Genomic DNA, 16,358 nt, shown 5'->3' with positions numbered 1-16,358 from the left:
TAATTAAAATGGACAAAAAAACGGGTGGTGGCTGACGGCTGTGTGATTCGGGGCTGACCCGGGACCACGTCTGCTATCTTTCCCTTCTCTGCCACGGTCGGGAGCGGGGGTGGGTGGAGGACAGGCCGGGGGTGCTGGGAGGAGGGAGAACAAGGCTTCCAGCCCAACACCCAGAGTCTTCTCGAGAGAGGAAACGTGCCCCAGAGCGAGAGGCGCCGAATTGGTTGCCTGGTGCTGCGTAACGAGTGGCCCCCAAACTTAGCAGCTTGGAAAATGACTGTTTGCGCCTGGCGGTTTCTGTGGGTTAGGAATCCGGGAGCAGTCTGAGCAGTTCTGGCCCAGAGCCCCTCGTGAGGCTACAGTCGTCTGAAGTCTTGGCCAAGGGACCCGAGGATCTGCTTCCAAGGCGGTTTGTTCACACAGCCGGCAGGTTGGGCCCGGCTGCTGGCAGGAAGCCTGTTCCTCTCCACGTGGGCCCCCCCGCGGGGTTGCTCGAGTCTCCTCGCAGTAGGGTGCCTGGCCTCGCCCAGAGCAAGGGATTCGAGGGCCAAGGGAGAAGCCAGAATGGTTTTTTTCTTCCCAGGCCTCAGAATTCACACACCACCGCCGAGCGCCATGCCGTCATCATACAGCCCAGTTCGGATTGGACACAGGCCGAGGTTGCTCAGGGGTGTGAGAGCCGGCAGGTCGGGGGCTCGGGGGCCATCCTGGAGACAGGCCACTACACCAGTCATTCCTTCCCAGACCTCTGGCAGAGGTGGGGCCGGGGGGCGGGGGGGTCATGGAGGACAGGGCTTCTTCCCCAAGCCTGGGGCCCTGCTGTGGACGTCACACCCCCGGGAAGGGTTGCTCGGACAAGATACCCTGGAGGCAAGAGGGAGGGCACCTGCCCAGCGCCCCTCCCATGAGCCTCTGGTGTCTGGCTCCTCGCTGCCTTGGTAGGTGGGCATTGGGGCTGCCTAGGCACAGAAGAGATCCTGGAATCTCTGGCATTTTCCGTGGAAGGCAGGTGTGAGCAGGGCGGGGCTGAAGGCCTAGGTCTTCGCTTGGCCCCACCCACCGACCCCCACGCCCACCCCACCTCACCCCTGCCCCTGGAGATGGACGGGCTTGGCGCAGGGGGGCTGGAGCACTCTTACCACCCTGAGCTCCAGAAAGTTCTGCTGCCCTGAAGGCTTTTCCCTCTGGGGTCTGCAGGCTGAGTGCCCTCTCAGGCCTTCAGATGACGCATCAGAGCCAGGACATCCACGGGGACCCAACTGCCCAGTGCCGGGAGGGTCAGGAACGAGGGGACGGAAGCGGAGAGCCTGGCACAGAAGACGACTGTGGAGAGGGCCTGGCGTGTGGCTGACGCAATCCGACCAGCCAGGCAGACCAAGCCCCACCGAGGGCGTCCCTTACAAGTGCCGTGGTCGAGGTGTCCAAGATGGAGGTAGTTACCGGATCCGAATCTGGGGTGGGAGGCTTCAAACCACCCGACGGACCCTGCCCAGCACCATCACTTCCTGCCCCTGAACGCCACCGGGGGGACCCCCGGCATGACCGTGGCCTTCTGGGACACTCCCCCTCTGTAAACCGGCGGGTGCTTTAAGATGCGTAGTTCAGGGAGGACAGATTTCTGTCCTTCACCGCTGGGGCGACACGGTACGCGGCCCCACCATGAGTTTTGGGAAGGAAGGTGACAAAGCATTTTCAATTTGTCTCTCAAGTTTATGGGAAACCTTTGCTGTAAAGCTTAAGAACTGGTTCTCCACAGAGAAGAGGAGGTAAGCATGAGCCCGACAGGGGTCCCAGGGCCGCTCCCCCGGATGCAACCTGGCTGGTTCCTGCAGCCTCTGGCCACACACAGCAAGGACTCCTGCTTAAAGAAGTGACCGTTCCACGTTATTTTTTTTTTAAGACTTTATTTTTGCAGCGCCTGGGTCAGCTGAGCGTCCGACTCTTGATCTTGGCTCAGGTCATGATCCCAGGGTCGGGCTCCATGCTGGGCTTGGAGCCTGCTCGGGATTCTTTCTCTCTCCCTCTGCCCCTCTCCCCCACTCTCTTTCCAAAGTAAAAAAATTTTTTATTTTTTTTTAAACGTTTATTTTTGAGAGAGACAGAGACAGAGCGTGAGTGGCGGAGGGGCAGAGAGAGAGGGAGACAGAGAATCCGAAGCAGGTTCCAAGCTCTGAGCTCTCAGCACAGAGCCTGATGTGGGTCTTGAACTCACGAACCACAAGATCATGACCTGAGCCGAAGCTGGACGCTTAACTGACGGAGCCGCCCAGGCGCCCCCATAAAGATTTTATTTTTAAGTAATCTCTATACCCAATGTGGAGCTCGAACCTACAACCCAAAGATCGAGAATCTCCCGCTCCGAACCAGCCAGGCACCCCAAACATTCCACTTTAGACCGCAAAGCGCCCCACATCGCCAGCCCCCTCCCCCTGCTTTTTCTCCACAGCCCGCATAACCGTCTTACCGTATTTTCCATTTTGCCTGTTTACGGTGTTCCGCCTCCTAGAGGTCAGCTTCGTGACACCTGCTCGCGGGGCCCTTGGCCCCAAGTGACCCAGTGTGCTACACGAGCCTGGCATACAGGGGCTGACAGGAAGCATTTGTTGAGTGAATGGACAAAAGGAAGGGGGTGCAGCCACTGAGCTCCCCGGGTTGTGGCACGATTATCAATTATTTCAGATTTCGTCATTTTCTCCCAACTGAACTGTGGGAGGACACCCTGTTCAGAAAAATTGCCTTCAGGCAGGACTGTCCCCTAAAGTTATTTGTCACTGGCTTCTAGCTGTCTCTGTCCAAAGCCCGGCTTTGGAAAGCTAATCTCTAACTGATCAGGTAAAGTGAAAATAAAAGACTTCTTCAGTGCTCAAAAATAAAAAGGCAGAGAATAGGCTTTATTGCAAAAGAGAGTTCTAAAAGAAGTTTTAAGCAAGAGAACAGGTTATGTTACTCCTTCTGAGCCTCTTCCCCGGGGCCGGCCCTCCCGCCAGGCTTCCGCGGGGCGTGTTCAGCGCCCCAAGAATCGGGCCTCGCTCTTCCTCCTGCGGGGGCTCCTCGGCTTTCCCCACCAGACGGGGAGAATGGTTAGGAGGCTCCTGACGGCCGTGGGCCGTGCGTGCCGCCTGGGGCCCACCGGTACTCAAGGGACTGCAGCTCGTGTCCCAGCGCGAGCCGGCCGCGGGGCAGCAGAGTCGGGTGACTGACCGAAGCCACAGCCCGACTCCCTCGGTCAGGCCGGGGCTCGCGCTGGGGTCCACGCGCCAACCGTGAGCTCGGCCGTGGTCAGAAGGTCACAGAAGCCCTCCCGGGGCCCCGATCCCCCTTTACGATCAAACATGCTGTGGAGCTAAGCTTTCCTCGGACCCGCCTCTCCGGCCAGAGATGACCCCGGGAGCCGTCGTGTGTTCCCCGGAAAGAGCGGAGACGTGTGGATTACCCTCGCCCTGCCAGGGCCGCGCGGCCTGGGACTCGTCTCACTGGAGCTCGGCCTGGTGAACGTGGCAGGTCTCACCCGCAGCCAGAGGGACGGAATCGTGGGACTTCTTCCAGTACACTCCTGCTAAGGGCACCGGGAGAGCGTGTCACCCACCCTTCACGAAGGGCCCCGATCCCCTCTGACCCCCTGCTGAGCAGTCCAAGTGGCTCTGAGGCCGGGTCCGGGCTCGAGCCGGTCAGGAAGCAGCATCAGATGAACGACTTGGCCAGAGTCACCATGTGATCCACACCACACGCCACATCCACGGGCTCCCCGGGCATCGTCACCTGCAAAACAGGACCCAGCACACGGTGAGGGGACAGGGCCGGCTGGGAGGCGGACGGGCTTGGAGGAGGCCCAACCTGGGCCTGACCCCTGGCTCTGCCTCTTGGTAGGTGACTTACCCTCCCGGAGCCTCGGCTCCCCACCCTGCAAGTGGGGGTGCTTCTACCTAGCCGGCAGGCGTGTTAAGACGAATAAATGCGACCACCGTGGAAAGAGCCATCCCGACGTCCCACCCGGCCGATGGCAGACGGGACTCTTCATGCCCACTGTCAGAGAGGCTGCTAGAACATGCCTACTCCCCCAAGTATGACCCTGCCAGAGGTCAACACCTGCTCTCACGCCAGGTGCTTGCTGGCCATCCCTAGGGGTCACCACCACGGGTCACTGGGGCAGCTCAAGAAGCCCCTTCTCCTGCAGCCAGGTCCACTTTGGGAAGGAGGCTCCCGGGCCGGCGTCTTCACCCGAGTTAGCCGCCAGCCTCATTCCCAGGTCGGCCGTTTCCCAGATGACAGGCACCCTCGAGGGGTGTCCCCGGTGTCTCAGACGGTGCCAGAGGCCTCGCCGGCAGTCCCATCGGCACTGCCCACCTGCGCTGACATTTCACCGCACGCAGTCCAACCGGCGAGGTGACATCAGGCTGCCGTGGAGGCTCTGGCCTGCTCACCTTCAAAAGACCTCTCACTGGGGGCGCCTGGGTGGCTCAGTCGGGTAAGCGCCCGACTCAGGATTTCGGCTCAGGTCATGATCTCACGGTTCATGAGCTCGAGCCCCGCGTCGGGCTCTGTGCTGACAGCGTGGAGCCTGCTTGGGACTCTCTCTTTCTCTTTCTCTCTCTCTCTCTCTCTATCTCTCTCTCTCTCTCTCTCTCTCCCCCTCCCGTGCTTGTACTGTGTTGGTCTCTCTCAGGATAAATAAACTTAGAAAAGAATTTTAAAAATAAAATAAAATGACGCTCATTGTCCTACAGGCCTTGGAAGTGACCACCCCAACCAGCTCCAGGTGGGCCCACAACTCAAGGATTGGCACGTCCCCATAGCCAAGCCCGTTCTCCAGAAGAGGGGCGCTTTTCTTCCTCCTGTGACAATATTATTATCATTATTTTCAAGAGGTGAGCCACTCTCATGGCTCCCCCATAGAATGACATTCAATGAAAAAGAACGAAAAGGCATTAGATACCTTTTTTTCCCCCTGATTTTATTTTTAAGTAATCGCTACGGCCAGTGTGGGGCTTGAACTCACAACCCTAAACTCAAGAGTCGCACGCTCTTCCTACTGAGCCAGCCAGGCACCCTGGTATTAAATACCCTTTGGAAGTTTATCAAATGTTCGTTTATTTTGAGAGGGAGGGAGGGAGAGAGAGAGAGAGAGAGAGAGAGAGAGAGAGAGCATGTGCACGTGGGGGAGGGGCAGAGAGAGAGGGAGAGAGAGGATCCCAAGCAGGCTCCACACTGTCAGCAAAGAGCCTGAGGCGGGACTCGAACTCACAAACCGCGAGATCACGACCTGAGCCGAAATCAAGAGTCGGATGCTTCACCGACCGAGCCCCCCAGGCGCCCCCTAAATATGTCTCAGTCCCACCCTGTCAGCATCTCCCCCTTTATTCCCACCTTCCCTCGGAACTGGATTTTTAACTGGTTCCATGGCCTTCCAGACAGGATGCTGCCTCTGACCCGATCCAAATGCTGCCACCCTCCCCCGATGGCAAGCGCTCCGCCAGGCAGAGTGACAGCTGGAAAGGGGGTCCGCAGCAGCCCGTAGAGTTTACTGAGCATAGAGGGGGAAAGGGCTCCCCCAGATGGCCTGGCCTAAAAGCCCAGAGGCAGCGGAGCCTGCTGCCTTCCGTGTGGGGTGGCAAGTCCATTAGGGGCTCCTGGCCGGCAGGCAAATGGATGCGAGTGACTGAGGCCTGCTACCTGCCCCTCCCTCCCCAAACAAACGTCTTCGGCGACACCCATCACAGAAATCACTGAGCACACCGAGCAGCGCCCCAGGCTCATCGCAAAGGCACAGAGGTGCAGAAAGCGGGCCAGGCTGGCCACAGAGGCAGAAGAAAACAGGTTGCCTCTGGGGTGACTGGGCCCAGACGAACTCCTAGCAACCTTCCTGGGCCATTAGAGCGCATTTTGTTGACCTTTCCCGGGGAGGGTGCCGCCCTCGGCACTAATGTGTCCCCGGCCCCGGGCGCTCTGGCCATTAGGGCCCCAGAGCAGAGCAAACCACCTGGCCCTGGTCTACCGGCTCGGAGGCTGGTCGGGGCTAGGGCTGGCCTCTGAGCCCCTTCTGGGGAGGAACGGGGTTCCTGTGGTTCCCGCTCCCCCTGGCACGTGGGGGCTCCGTCTCTCATGGTCTCTGAACAGCGTCCGAGGGGAGATTGCCCCCGGCCGTGTGCTCTGTGTCTTCAACGAGGTTGAAGTTCCTAGTCTAAATCACTTTATGCTCACGACAGAATTACTGCAAAGGGAAACAGTTCCAAAAACTGAACCTACATCTGACCTGAAGGTTTGAGCAGAATCCTTCAGGAACATTCCTCTTCACGACAACAGGTGGTAAGACAAACATCCACGGGACAAAGGCAGGGGACTCAGAGGGAACATGGAGCTGGGCTCCCGGCTGCTCCCCGACTTGGCTGCGTCTGCCAGGTCGTTTGTGGCACCAAGAGGTCAGCTCCCCCAGACACCGTCCTGGGGCCCAGGGCCCATCTGCCAGCCTGTGCGCCCCAACCCAACCCGGTCCTGACCCGAGGGGCACAGGGCGAGGGGCGGCGCTGCCTGCACACAGAGCCCCAAGTTCGGGTCGCAGCCCCTGCTTCTGAGTTGCCATGAGACGGGGCAGCCCCCTTGACCCCTGAAGTCAGTGAGCCCGGCTGCAGGCTGGTGGGGGGTGGGGGGGCTTCAGGGGGTCCTGAGGCCGAGGGAGAACAGCAAGGTGCCCAGCACGCCGGAGAGCTGTCCCCTCAGGCAGGCAGCGACGCTGGCCTGGAAGGCCACACTGCCGGATGGGTGGGGCGCGTGCCCCAGTGGCCTGTTCCCACGCCCACGGTGCCGCCATACAGGTCGGAGGGTCCCATAAAGACCTGGACGGTGAGTCCCCGCCTCTCCCCACCGCTGGGGACCTCCAGCTCCAGCCCCGGGCCCTCCCAGAGGGCGGCACGGAGAAGAGACCACCGTCTCCAAGTCAGACACATCGGAGTCTGAATCCGGGCCCTGCTGCTTCCTGGATGAGCGGCCCTGAAGACGTCACTGACCCTCCCTGAGCTCTGAGTGTCAGTGGGCGGCAGGAAAACCTCCCAGAAAGCTTCCGGAAGGAGAGGGTTTTGAATCGGGTGGCTCTGCGGTCACTCCCTGGGCCTTCGCACTGTCGGGGAAGGCCGGGCTCTGGGAGCCCAACAGCAACAGACTCAGGGCCATTGTAGGAGCTACAAATAAGGCTTTACTGGTTTTCCTCCCTTCTTGGAATGCTTTTATTTTCTTTTTAATATGTTTATTTATTTTGAAAGAGAGAGCACAAGCAGGGGAGGGGCAGAGAGAGAGGGAGACAGAGAATCCCAAGCAGGCTCCGTGCTGTCGACACAGAGCCCGATGCAGGGCTCGATCTCACGAACCATGAGATCATGACCTGAGCTGAAATCAAGAGTTGGATGCTTAACCGACAGAGCCACCCAGACGCCCCGACCTTCTTGGAATACTTTTAAAATGATAGAACAGTCCCCCCCCCCCCCCGAAGATTAGTAAGAAAACACAGTTTTTAAAATAAAAGTCACCTGTAATTTAAAAGACAGTGAATGCTGGGGTGCCTGGCTGACTGTACAGAGCCTGCTTGGGATTCTCTGTCTCTCCTCTCTGCCCTTTCCTCACACACACACTCTCTCTCAAAAATAAGTAAACATTTAAAAAAAAAGAAGCGAGTGCAACTGAACAGACTAGAGTGAGGTCCGACTGCCAATAAGAGGCTGATCTGATCTTGAAGGAATCCAGCCCCGCTGACCCCAAACCCGGTTCCTGCCACGGCCCTCCCCAGAGGCCAGCCCGACACAGAGCACAGGAGGGGCCAGGCCCCCAGCACCACCCTCCACAGTGCTCTCCTTCGCCGGCCCTCCCGAACCTGCAAACACGCAGGGCTCGGAATACGTGCCAGGGGAGGACGACGGTCTGGCAGCCATCAGGGGGACAGCCCGGGGCGTCCCCTCCCCAACCACGCGGGTGCCCCACTTGCTGAGTAGGGAGTCCGTGGAGGCGGCTCCGGTCTGAACAGCAGGTGGCCCCAGGCCCCGGAAGCCTGCTGATTCCAGCTCCCCAACGGATGCCAGAGCCCAGCCATTTTTCGCTGGTACGGCGATCAGATTTGCAGTCTTATCTCGTGGCGGACCATCACTCCGATGAGGAGGACAGGAGGGCAGGTGGGGAGTCAATGCCGGTCATTCATCCAACACCTGGCTGCTCTACTGCGTCCCCAGCTTCCCCTCGGAGTGAAGGCAAGCGGGGCCTCTACCTTATCGATGCTCGCATCACCTGGCCTGCCACCCGCTGGCCACAACCGGCTGTCCACTCCTCCCACGTCACGGGAATCCCAGGCTCAGGGGAACAGGCGCGTGAGCAGTGAGCAGCCTGCAGACAGCTCTGGTGCACAACCATTTGTTCCCAACCAACATCGAGCCTCAATCCTGCCCTGTGTTCTTTTTTTTTTTTTTTTTTTTTTTTTTTTAAATTTTTTTTTTCAACGTTTTCTATTTATTTTTGGGACAGAGAGAGACAGAGCATGAACGGGGGAGGGGCAGAGAGAGAGGGAGACACAGAATCGGAAACAGGCTCCAGGCTCCGAGCCATCGGCCCAGAGCCTGACGCGGGGCTCGAACTCACAGACCGCGAGATCGTGACCTGGCTGAAGTCGGACGCTTAACCGACTGCGCCACCCAGGCGCCCCTGCCCTGTGTTCTTAGAGACTGCATACATGGTTTTTATAAAGGGGTCAGGGCCTGCCAAGGTCACAGGGGGCCAGGACGGCGGGCAGCCAAGGGAAAGAGCCCCTAAAATGCTCAAGTGCCTCCAAACGTTTTGCAGGGGGATCTGGATGGGCAAATCCTCATTATTTGATTTAAGTTATAAATTCCTTTTGCATTTTTACATGTCGTTTCAAAAAACGCTTTACACAATTTCAAAACCTATTATTTTTTTTAATTTTTAAAAAATGTTTATTTTCGAGAGAGAGAAAGCATGAGCAGAAGAGGGGCAGAGAGAGAATCTTAAGCAGGTTCCACACCCACTGTGGAGCCCGACATGGGGCTCGATCCCATGACCCCGGGATCATGACCTGAACCGAAATCAAGAGTCGGACGCTCGGCTGACTGAGCCACCCGGGCGCCCCTCACAACACATGACTAAAATCCAACGTTCACAGAAAATACTTTAAGCCGAGCACGCACACACACACACACGTGCATACACACACGCTTTCTATGCAGAGCCTGCTGTTTCCGGAAGGGAACATAAGAAACCAGTGCCAGCGGCTGCCTCCGTTATAAGAGATGGGGGGGGGGGGTCTCATATTTATAATACCTCTTGCACCATGTACGTTTGTGCTGTTCTCAAAAATACCAACAGCTTTTTCTGTTTTCAGGAGAACTTAGTAAACAACACTGAGATAAACTACAATTTAAGAGAGAACCTTTCTCCCCTTTGATTTTGAAACGAGCCTTTTTTGTGTAATTGCCTTTTGTGTAATCCTCCCCCTAAGAAAAACTTATTTTTTTCACTCTGCCGGCTGTGGTTACGGCACTGTGACTATGAAACAGCCCGCTTTCCTCCGAATTCGCTGTCAAACTTTCCTCCGCACAGGCCTCTGGGGACGGTCCCCGGACAGCACCTTCTTCGTCTCGAATCCCCCCCTCGCGGGGCCCGGCCTGCGCCCACTTCTCTCCCAGGCACTGGCGCGTCGTCTCCCCGCTCCGCGTGCCCACGGCCAGCCTCCCACGAGGCTTCTCCCAGGGCACCGCGGGACTGGAAGCCTCGGCCGGGCGGGCCGCTCACTCGACGGGCCCCAGGACGGAGCCGAGGGCAGCGAGGAGCTGGAGCCGGGCGCCGCTCGGGCTCCTCACCACGGCGCGGCCTCCCCTGAAGCCTCGGGGCGGCGGGGAGCGGGTCCCCGCGCCGCCACCCTGGGTGGCGGGGGGGGGGGGGGGGGGCCTCCCTGTGGGTGTGGCCTGAGCCCGCCCGTGCAGCCTTACCCTCCACGGGAAATACTGGTCTTCCAGGCGACCGATGCCCAGGCACCCTCGGATGTTCTTGCCCCACACAAACAGCTCTCCTCTGTCTGCAAAGAAAGGAAAACGGTAGCTCGGTTGGGGCCAGGCCAAGGGCAAGTCTCCAACAGGGGGAAGGGTCATGAGAACAGGCTTCCTAGGCACCCACAGGGCCCGACGTGAAATCTCAATTTCTCCCAGGCGTTCACGCTTTCCTCTGAAGGGAACAGTTTACCGCCACCAGAACACGGCCAAGCCCAGACCCGCGCTGTGTCCGTCACGTGGGAGGCTGGCACACGCGTGGGGCTCTGGCCACAAGCCCACTCTTACGCATATCCCGCCTCAAATCTCGAAAGCTGAGCACCCTCAATCCCCGGTCATGCCCTGGCGGAGTGAGGAGTAGGGCGATGTATTCCTTGCCTGGGTTTCTCTCTATCTCGGGAGCATCTGGTCGAGAGCTACAAAGTGACCAGAGCCTCTCTGGGCCAGGTCTTCGTCTGTGTGCTGGGAGCTGCGACACAGCAGTGACCGAACACACACACGGTCCCTGTCCTCATGGGGCTGGAGCTAGACACAAACAAATGAGCAGAACTCACTGTAAAAATGCAGGTTTACAAACTGTAAAACATGCCGTGAAGGAGGACAGACAGGGTGCCGTGGAGGGCAGCCGGGAGACAGAACCCAGACGGGAGCTCTGGGAATGCCAACCTGCCCGACGGAGCCCCAGCCCTAGCAGGGGACCGCCCACAGCCCAGCGCTCGCTTTAGACTTCCGTACACATCAGTTTGGGGTGCTCTGTGACACAGAGAAAAGGCTTTGGTCACGGGGACTAGAAGAAAGGCCACGGAGAAGCCAGGACGACAATGATCTGGTCTGATTAAATAAAGAATCCTTTTGTTCCGAGCTGGCAGATCCCCCTGATCCGACCGTCCTCCTTGGTCCTCCGCCCTCAGATGCGATGTGTTCAACAGACCCAGTCAGTCTGGGCCCCCAAAATGTTAGCAGACCTCAGGGTAAACCCAACACTGACTCCCAGCTGGGCCCGGGGGCAGGGCAGAAACCCAAACTCCGATGCCCCCCCCCTGCTAGGGATGGTGACCCCCATGTGGAGAGTGGCCAGGTCTTGGGGGAAATCTAGACGGGGAATTCACCTCAAGGTGACCCACAATGGCCACACGGCACAACCACAAACAGAAAACAGTCGCCTGCAGGCTAACACTCCGTATGGATTTCCAGGCAGGCGACTCTGCACACAGACGCAGAGGCCTGAAAACATCCTGCGAGACACATCTGCACTGCCTCCAGAATCCGTCCACACCGATGCTTACTTGCTGAAAGCAAAATAAGCTTCAAAAAACTCACGTGACTCAGGACGACCCAAACTCACCGTCCCAGAGCCCAGATGCTTAAAGAAAAAAAGAACATAAACCAGCCAATTCCTAACCGTGAAACGAGAAAAAGGGCTTCTAAGTGCAAGGAAACCGCGAGTCTGCTTGAGAATCACAACACGAAACTCAGTTCAGTCTTCCTATTCAACTAACGTGGGCAAACTGAACCAGCAGTCGCTATGGTTCAAGAGAAGCACGCAAGCTAGAGGGCCACAGAGGAACCGGATGCTTCACGGCCTCGTAGTCTGGCAAACCTGTGCGCAAACCCCGTCTCGCCTCCCCTCGGTCACGCTCCTGCCAGCCCTCCGGGGCACTCGCGCAGACTCACCTCCACAAAACCACAGGAGGGCCGACAGATCTGCCTCTTGCCACCCCACACGACCAGCTCCTAATTACCCGCCGTGGACTCGCCAAACCTCCACCGGTTTCCGCCGGCATCCCCAACACGCTCGACGGTCCCTCTCCCACCATCGCCTGGGGTCCTCTTGAGAGAACTCACTTTAACGTTAACCCGACCACAAACCAAATGAACCAAAAACACAACTTTGGGATGAAGAGAAGGTACACATCATACGTCCCCAAGCCAAGCAACTCTGGATTAGCCGCTCTCTTTAATTATCCAAGCAGAAACATCACCCCACTGCCTGGGGAGACAGCTAAGCTCTGCCCGTCTTTGGGGCCACACGGGCTTGGTCACTTACTGGTAAGGGCGGCAAAGTGGCTGAGGCCGCATCGGATGAGGGAGACTTGGACTTCTGGGTTGAACTCCGTCAGGCCAAAGAGGGTGGGTGGAATCATTTCTGGAAGTGCAGTTTCCACGAGGTTTGGTCCTTTCCCAAGAATTCCGTAGCCCCAGACAAAAACATGTCCTTCTCCTACATTACAGCAAAAACAACGGTCAGTAAGTCAAATCAAGTGCAGCCCGCCCTCATTAGAAATTCAGACTGTACCACCAAGACGCATTATGTCCACATGGATTTTTTTTTCCCCCCTCCTTGCTTGGCAAGAACATACGGACAGATACTTAAAATAATGTTTCTTTTCTCCTCTTTCTAATTCTTGCTTGTGGCGAATGTCTAGCCGGCTAGCCCACCTCAGGATACAAATTTCCCACATCTTGAGGGTCACCTGGATGGGCCCAGTTCATCAATCACGCAGAAGCCCCACCATGAGCACGGGGGAGGCCCAGAAGGATGGTTTTCCCCACACTGACACTCTACATTTCAAACGGATCAGAAGACCAACCCAAGTACACAAAGAACCTCTGGCCCGATTTCTGCAAGTCTTAGAAATGATTCTTTTCGTCATAAAAGTTTTTAATGCTCCTCAGCGACCCTAGACACTTAATCCCAGGGGCAGAGGCCTCGGTATCCAGACCCTACGGCCCTTCTCCTATCTGCCTTTGTCTCCTGGCACAGCCTCGCTGGGAAGGCAGGGCTGAGTCTCTGGCCGAGGCTAAGGGAGCAGGAGAGACAGCTCGGCCCCTCCGGAGGTCTGCTGTAACGGGCCAGGGTGACTGTGCCCTGTCGCTGTCGATCTCTCCACATCTGAATCACGACTGTTACCTCCTGCCAACAAGTCAAGTTCTCCGTCTAGTAACTGAGCCCAGTCTAGCTGGACCTTCCCAGAGCCATGCTGCCCTCCCTCCCTCCCTCCCTCCCTCAGGCTAAGGTCTGTGGCTGTGACGCCAACGGACACTGACCCTTCTCCCGCCCAACCCACTGGCCGTAGGAGGGTCTCACCATTTAACACCGCACAGCCTGTGCCACCGCACGCGGCCTGCTTCACCCTGCCCACTCCTGAGAAGGGCAAGCACCGGGGCACGTTCACCTGAAGAGAGCAAGAACCACGCTGTTAGGAAGGCAAACTCGGGAATGTTCCACCTTGTGGACAAAGCACGGAAGTCCCGGTTTGTTCATTCAATCTACAGATATTTCCTGAACGTCCAGGATAAACTAAACATCTAACTGGGCACTGGGAACTCGACAGGGAACAGGAGACTCGGGCCCTCTCTCAGAGCGGGGTCTGGTGGAGAAAGCAGAAGCCGGTCAAAATTAACATGAAATTAATCTGCGCTGAGGAGAGTCCAGGGTCTCTGAACGTCGGGAACCTGATCTAGTTTGGGGGTAGGAGCGGTCAGGGAAGCACCAGGAAGGCTTCATTTGATCCTGTGACCTGAAGGATGAGCAGAGGTAACCAGGCAAGGGGAGAGAGGACATCCCAAGGAGTGGAGATGGCACGTGCACAGGACACCTTCGGGGAGTCTGAACAAGGTCGCAGTGGCTGAGCAGACGGGGGAGGGGGGATACGGAGCATAAGCTGGTGAGGAATGAGGCCAGATCGGCAGGCCCGTAGGCCACAGTAAGGAGCTGGTCTCTATCCTGAGCACAATGGGGAGCCAGCAAGGGTTCTGGGTAGAGAGGCGATGTCAGGGGACGTGGGAGCCAGTGGAGGACCAGGATGTGGGGGATGTGCCTGCATTCCCTGGTGGATGTACCCAACTCACAGCGCCCAGGGACGGCCGAGTGGAAACAGCAGGTGACGCTCAACAGATGCGTGACCCTGAAGAACAGTGTGGGCCCAACGTGTGAGCTGGGGAGTCACTGGCACACAGCCGGTAACTGCAGCCACGGGTGCGGGTGAGACCTCTGAAGGGACCAGACACAAGGAGAGGACCTCCAACGTGTAAAGCCCGGCACAGGAGGAGCACCAGAAAACGAGGCCAAGAAGAAACAACGAGGGAGTCGGGAGAGTACTTAGGAGTCGTTAGAGGGGCCCAGGGAGGAGTGTTTTAACAGACAGTCAACAGCTCATGATCAGGGTCAAAATGATCAGGGTCAAATGCTGCTGCGAGGTCAAGATGGATAAAGGCTGGGATATGTTCTCCAGAGTCTTGGCTATTGTGTGAGCAACATGAAGGCCCTGGTAGCCCAGTGAGAGGCTCTCTGCCAAGTGAGAAGGCTGGAAGCCAAGTGGAATGGACTGAGGAGTGAGGAGAGGGAGACAAGAAGTGAATGTGGCTCTGAGAGTTGGCCCTAGAAGTGGAGGCAAGGGTGGGTGGAGATAAGGGGTGGGGGGTGGGGGTGGGTAGAGATGGGGGAGGGGTGGGGGTGGGACAGGGGTGGGTAGATATGGGAGAGTGGAGGGGGAGATGGCGGCGGGGGGGGGGGTGGGGGGGTGGAGATGGGGGAGGGGGCAGGACTGGGTGGAGACCAGGAAACCCACACAGGGCTTCTACAGACAAAGGCCACAGGGGGTCAGGGGTAAGGATGGCTGGGGAGGGACCAGTGGAGAAGGGGAGGTTGAAGCTATGGAGAAGGCCCCGTACATGGAGCAAAGCTCCTGAGAAGGCGGGAGGAGACAGGACCCGGGGCCCAGGGTGGGAGGCGCCTTCCCCCAGCCCGCCCCCTGCTACAGAAGGGGTGGGCCTGGCTGGAGTGTAAAGGGCTCGGCGTGGGAAACTGGGGGCACTCCCATCTGACAGCACTTGTTTTCTCTACTAATTGGGGGCCAGACACGACACGAGGGTCGGGGGTTTAGAGGATGAGGTGCTGCCCACTTAGCTCTCCAGCAGGACTTGGTGTTGGTGCCTCCACCGAGGCCGAACCCCGGAAAGACACACCTGAAGTGCTTCAGTGGCGGCCACGAATCATTACGGAGGTACTTTCAGATGCGGACAGCTGGAGGCTGACAACCCCTCAGTTGACTCAGAAGGAACAGGCGGCCTCACTGATCCAGAAAGCGCCTGCCTGGACGAGGCGAGGCGGTCAGAGGGTCTCTACCTGCCCCTGCTCTGGCACGACGCGCTCGGCAGACACCGAGGAACACGCCGGCACAGGGCCTCCGGGAACACCCCGCTGCCGTCACCGACAGGACGAGGCTCGGGCCACGGTTAGAGTCGGGCCGCGGTGGGCTGCTTCCAAGACCCGCGCCCCCCGCCCCCGCCACGCACACCCGAGTGTAACCCTGCCCTCGTGTGGGGCTGGACCCCCCGACTGGCTTCCGACGAGCAGAGTACCGGGGAAAGCAAGGCGAGGCCACTGCCAAGACTAAATTACGAAACGCTGGCTTCTGTCTCACCGGCACTCTCTCGCCCTCTCCTTTGCCTGCTCTGATGAAGGCAGCTGCCATGTTGGGAGCTGCTACACAGAGAAGCCAGGGACCAAGGGAGCCTTGGCCGACAGTCAGTAGCTGGCTAGCCAGCCACCAGCAAGCAACTGGGGCCCCAGTCCAACAGCCCACGAGGATCCGCACCCTGCCAACAAGCACCGGGGTGGTCCTGGGAGCGGGGCTTTCGCCCGCGGAACCCTACGATGCCTGCAGCCTTTGGGGGACCAGGGCCAGAAGACCCGGCTAAGCCACCCCTGGATTCCTGACCCACAGAAACTGTGAGGTAATGAATGCGTGTTGCTTTAAACCCCTAAGTCTGGGGTTTAAACTAAGTTGGGGTTTAAACATATCGCTGATATGCAGTGATAACAATGCCACGACACCGGACGTGTCCCCCACAGGAAGGCCGCGGGAGACATTTTTCTCAGGACTGGTAGCAGGAAGTGCGACACTCTTCCCGAAAACAGCATTTGTTTGTCTTATAGAAACAAAGAATCATTTACATGGGTACGTTTTCTTCTCTGCTTTGGCTACTAGGAAGCTCAGAACCAAACCTGCAACTGCTTCTAGCCACTGTGTCGGACCCCAGGGAACGCGTTCTCATCTTCTTCACTGGCTTTTAGTTTCTCTCGGTGCTGATCTCTTTATCAATATACATTTAAAACCCTCTGTACCTTGTCAGCAATTTGGTGGTATTAAGGAATGAAGTATGTTTTTTAAATAGTCCTTATCTTTTTTTTTTCAGTTTATTTATTTTGAGAGATAGACAGTAAGGCACAGACAGAGAGGGAAAGAGAGAATCCCAAACAGGATCCACGCCTAGCATGGAGCCCGACGCGGCACTCGATCTCACGACCTCGAGATCGTG

At 57.8% G+C, this 16,358-nt stretch overlaps 1 protein-coding gene and 1 long non-coding RNA gene across 3 annotated transcripts in view; one reads left to right on the top strand and one right to left on the bottom strand.

Moving 5' to 3' along the window:
* Positions 1–3,485: 3,485 nt before the first annotated feature.
* RCC1L (RCC1 like) overlaps positions 3,486–16,358 on the bottom strand; it is a 35,180-nt gene continuing 22,307 nt past the window's right edge. Inside the window, exons 8-11 of one of the 2 annotated variants that reach the window (XM_058710452.1) lie at positions 13,123–13,210; positions 12,082–12,255; positions 9,978–10,063; positions 3,532–3,759 (exon numbers count right to left, since the gene is read on the bottom strand). In XM_058710452.1, the coding sequence (XP_058566435.1) occupies positions 3,682–3,759; positions 9,978–10,063; positions 12,082–12,255; positions 13,123–13,210 (426 nt within the window). In that variant the 3' untranslated portion in view covers positions 3,532–3,681. Of the gene's footprint in view, positions 3,760–9,977; positions 10,064–12,081; positions 12,256–13,122; positions 13,211–16,358 lie in introns of both variants that reach the window. The other variant, XM_058710451.1, reaches the window with a different exon arrangement.
* LOC131500891 (uncharacterized) lies at positions 3,652–3,970 on the top strand. Its single transcript, XR_009256522.1, has 2 exons — positions 3,652–3,783; positions 3,868–3,970. It is a non-coding gene; the product is annotated as an uncharacterized LOC131500891 (long non-coding RNA).

Source organism: Neofelis nebulosa, chromosome 18, assembly GCF_028018385.1.
Source record: "Neofelis nebulosa isolate mNeoNeb1 chromosome 18, mNeoNeb1.pri, whole genome shotgun sequence".
Classification (NCBI taxonomy): Eukaryota; Metazoa; Chordata; class Mammalia; order Carnivora; family Felidae; genus Neofelis; species Neofelis nebulosa.
This window is presented reverse-complemented; position numbering and strand designations above follow the sequence as displayed.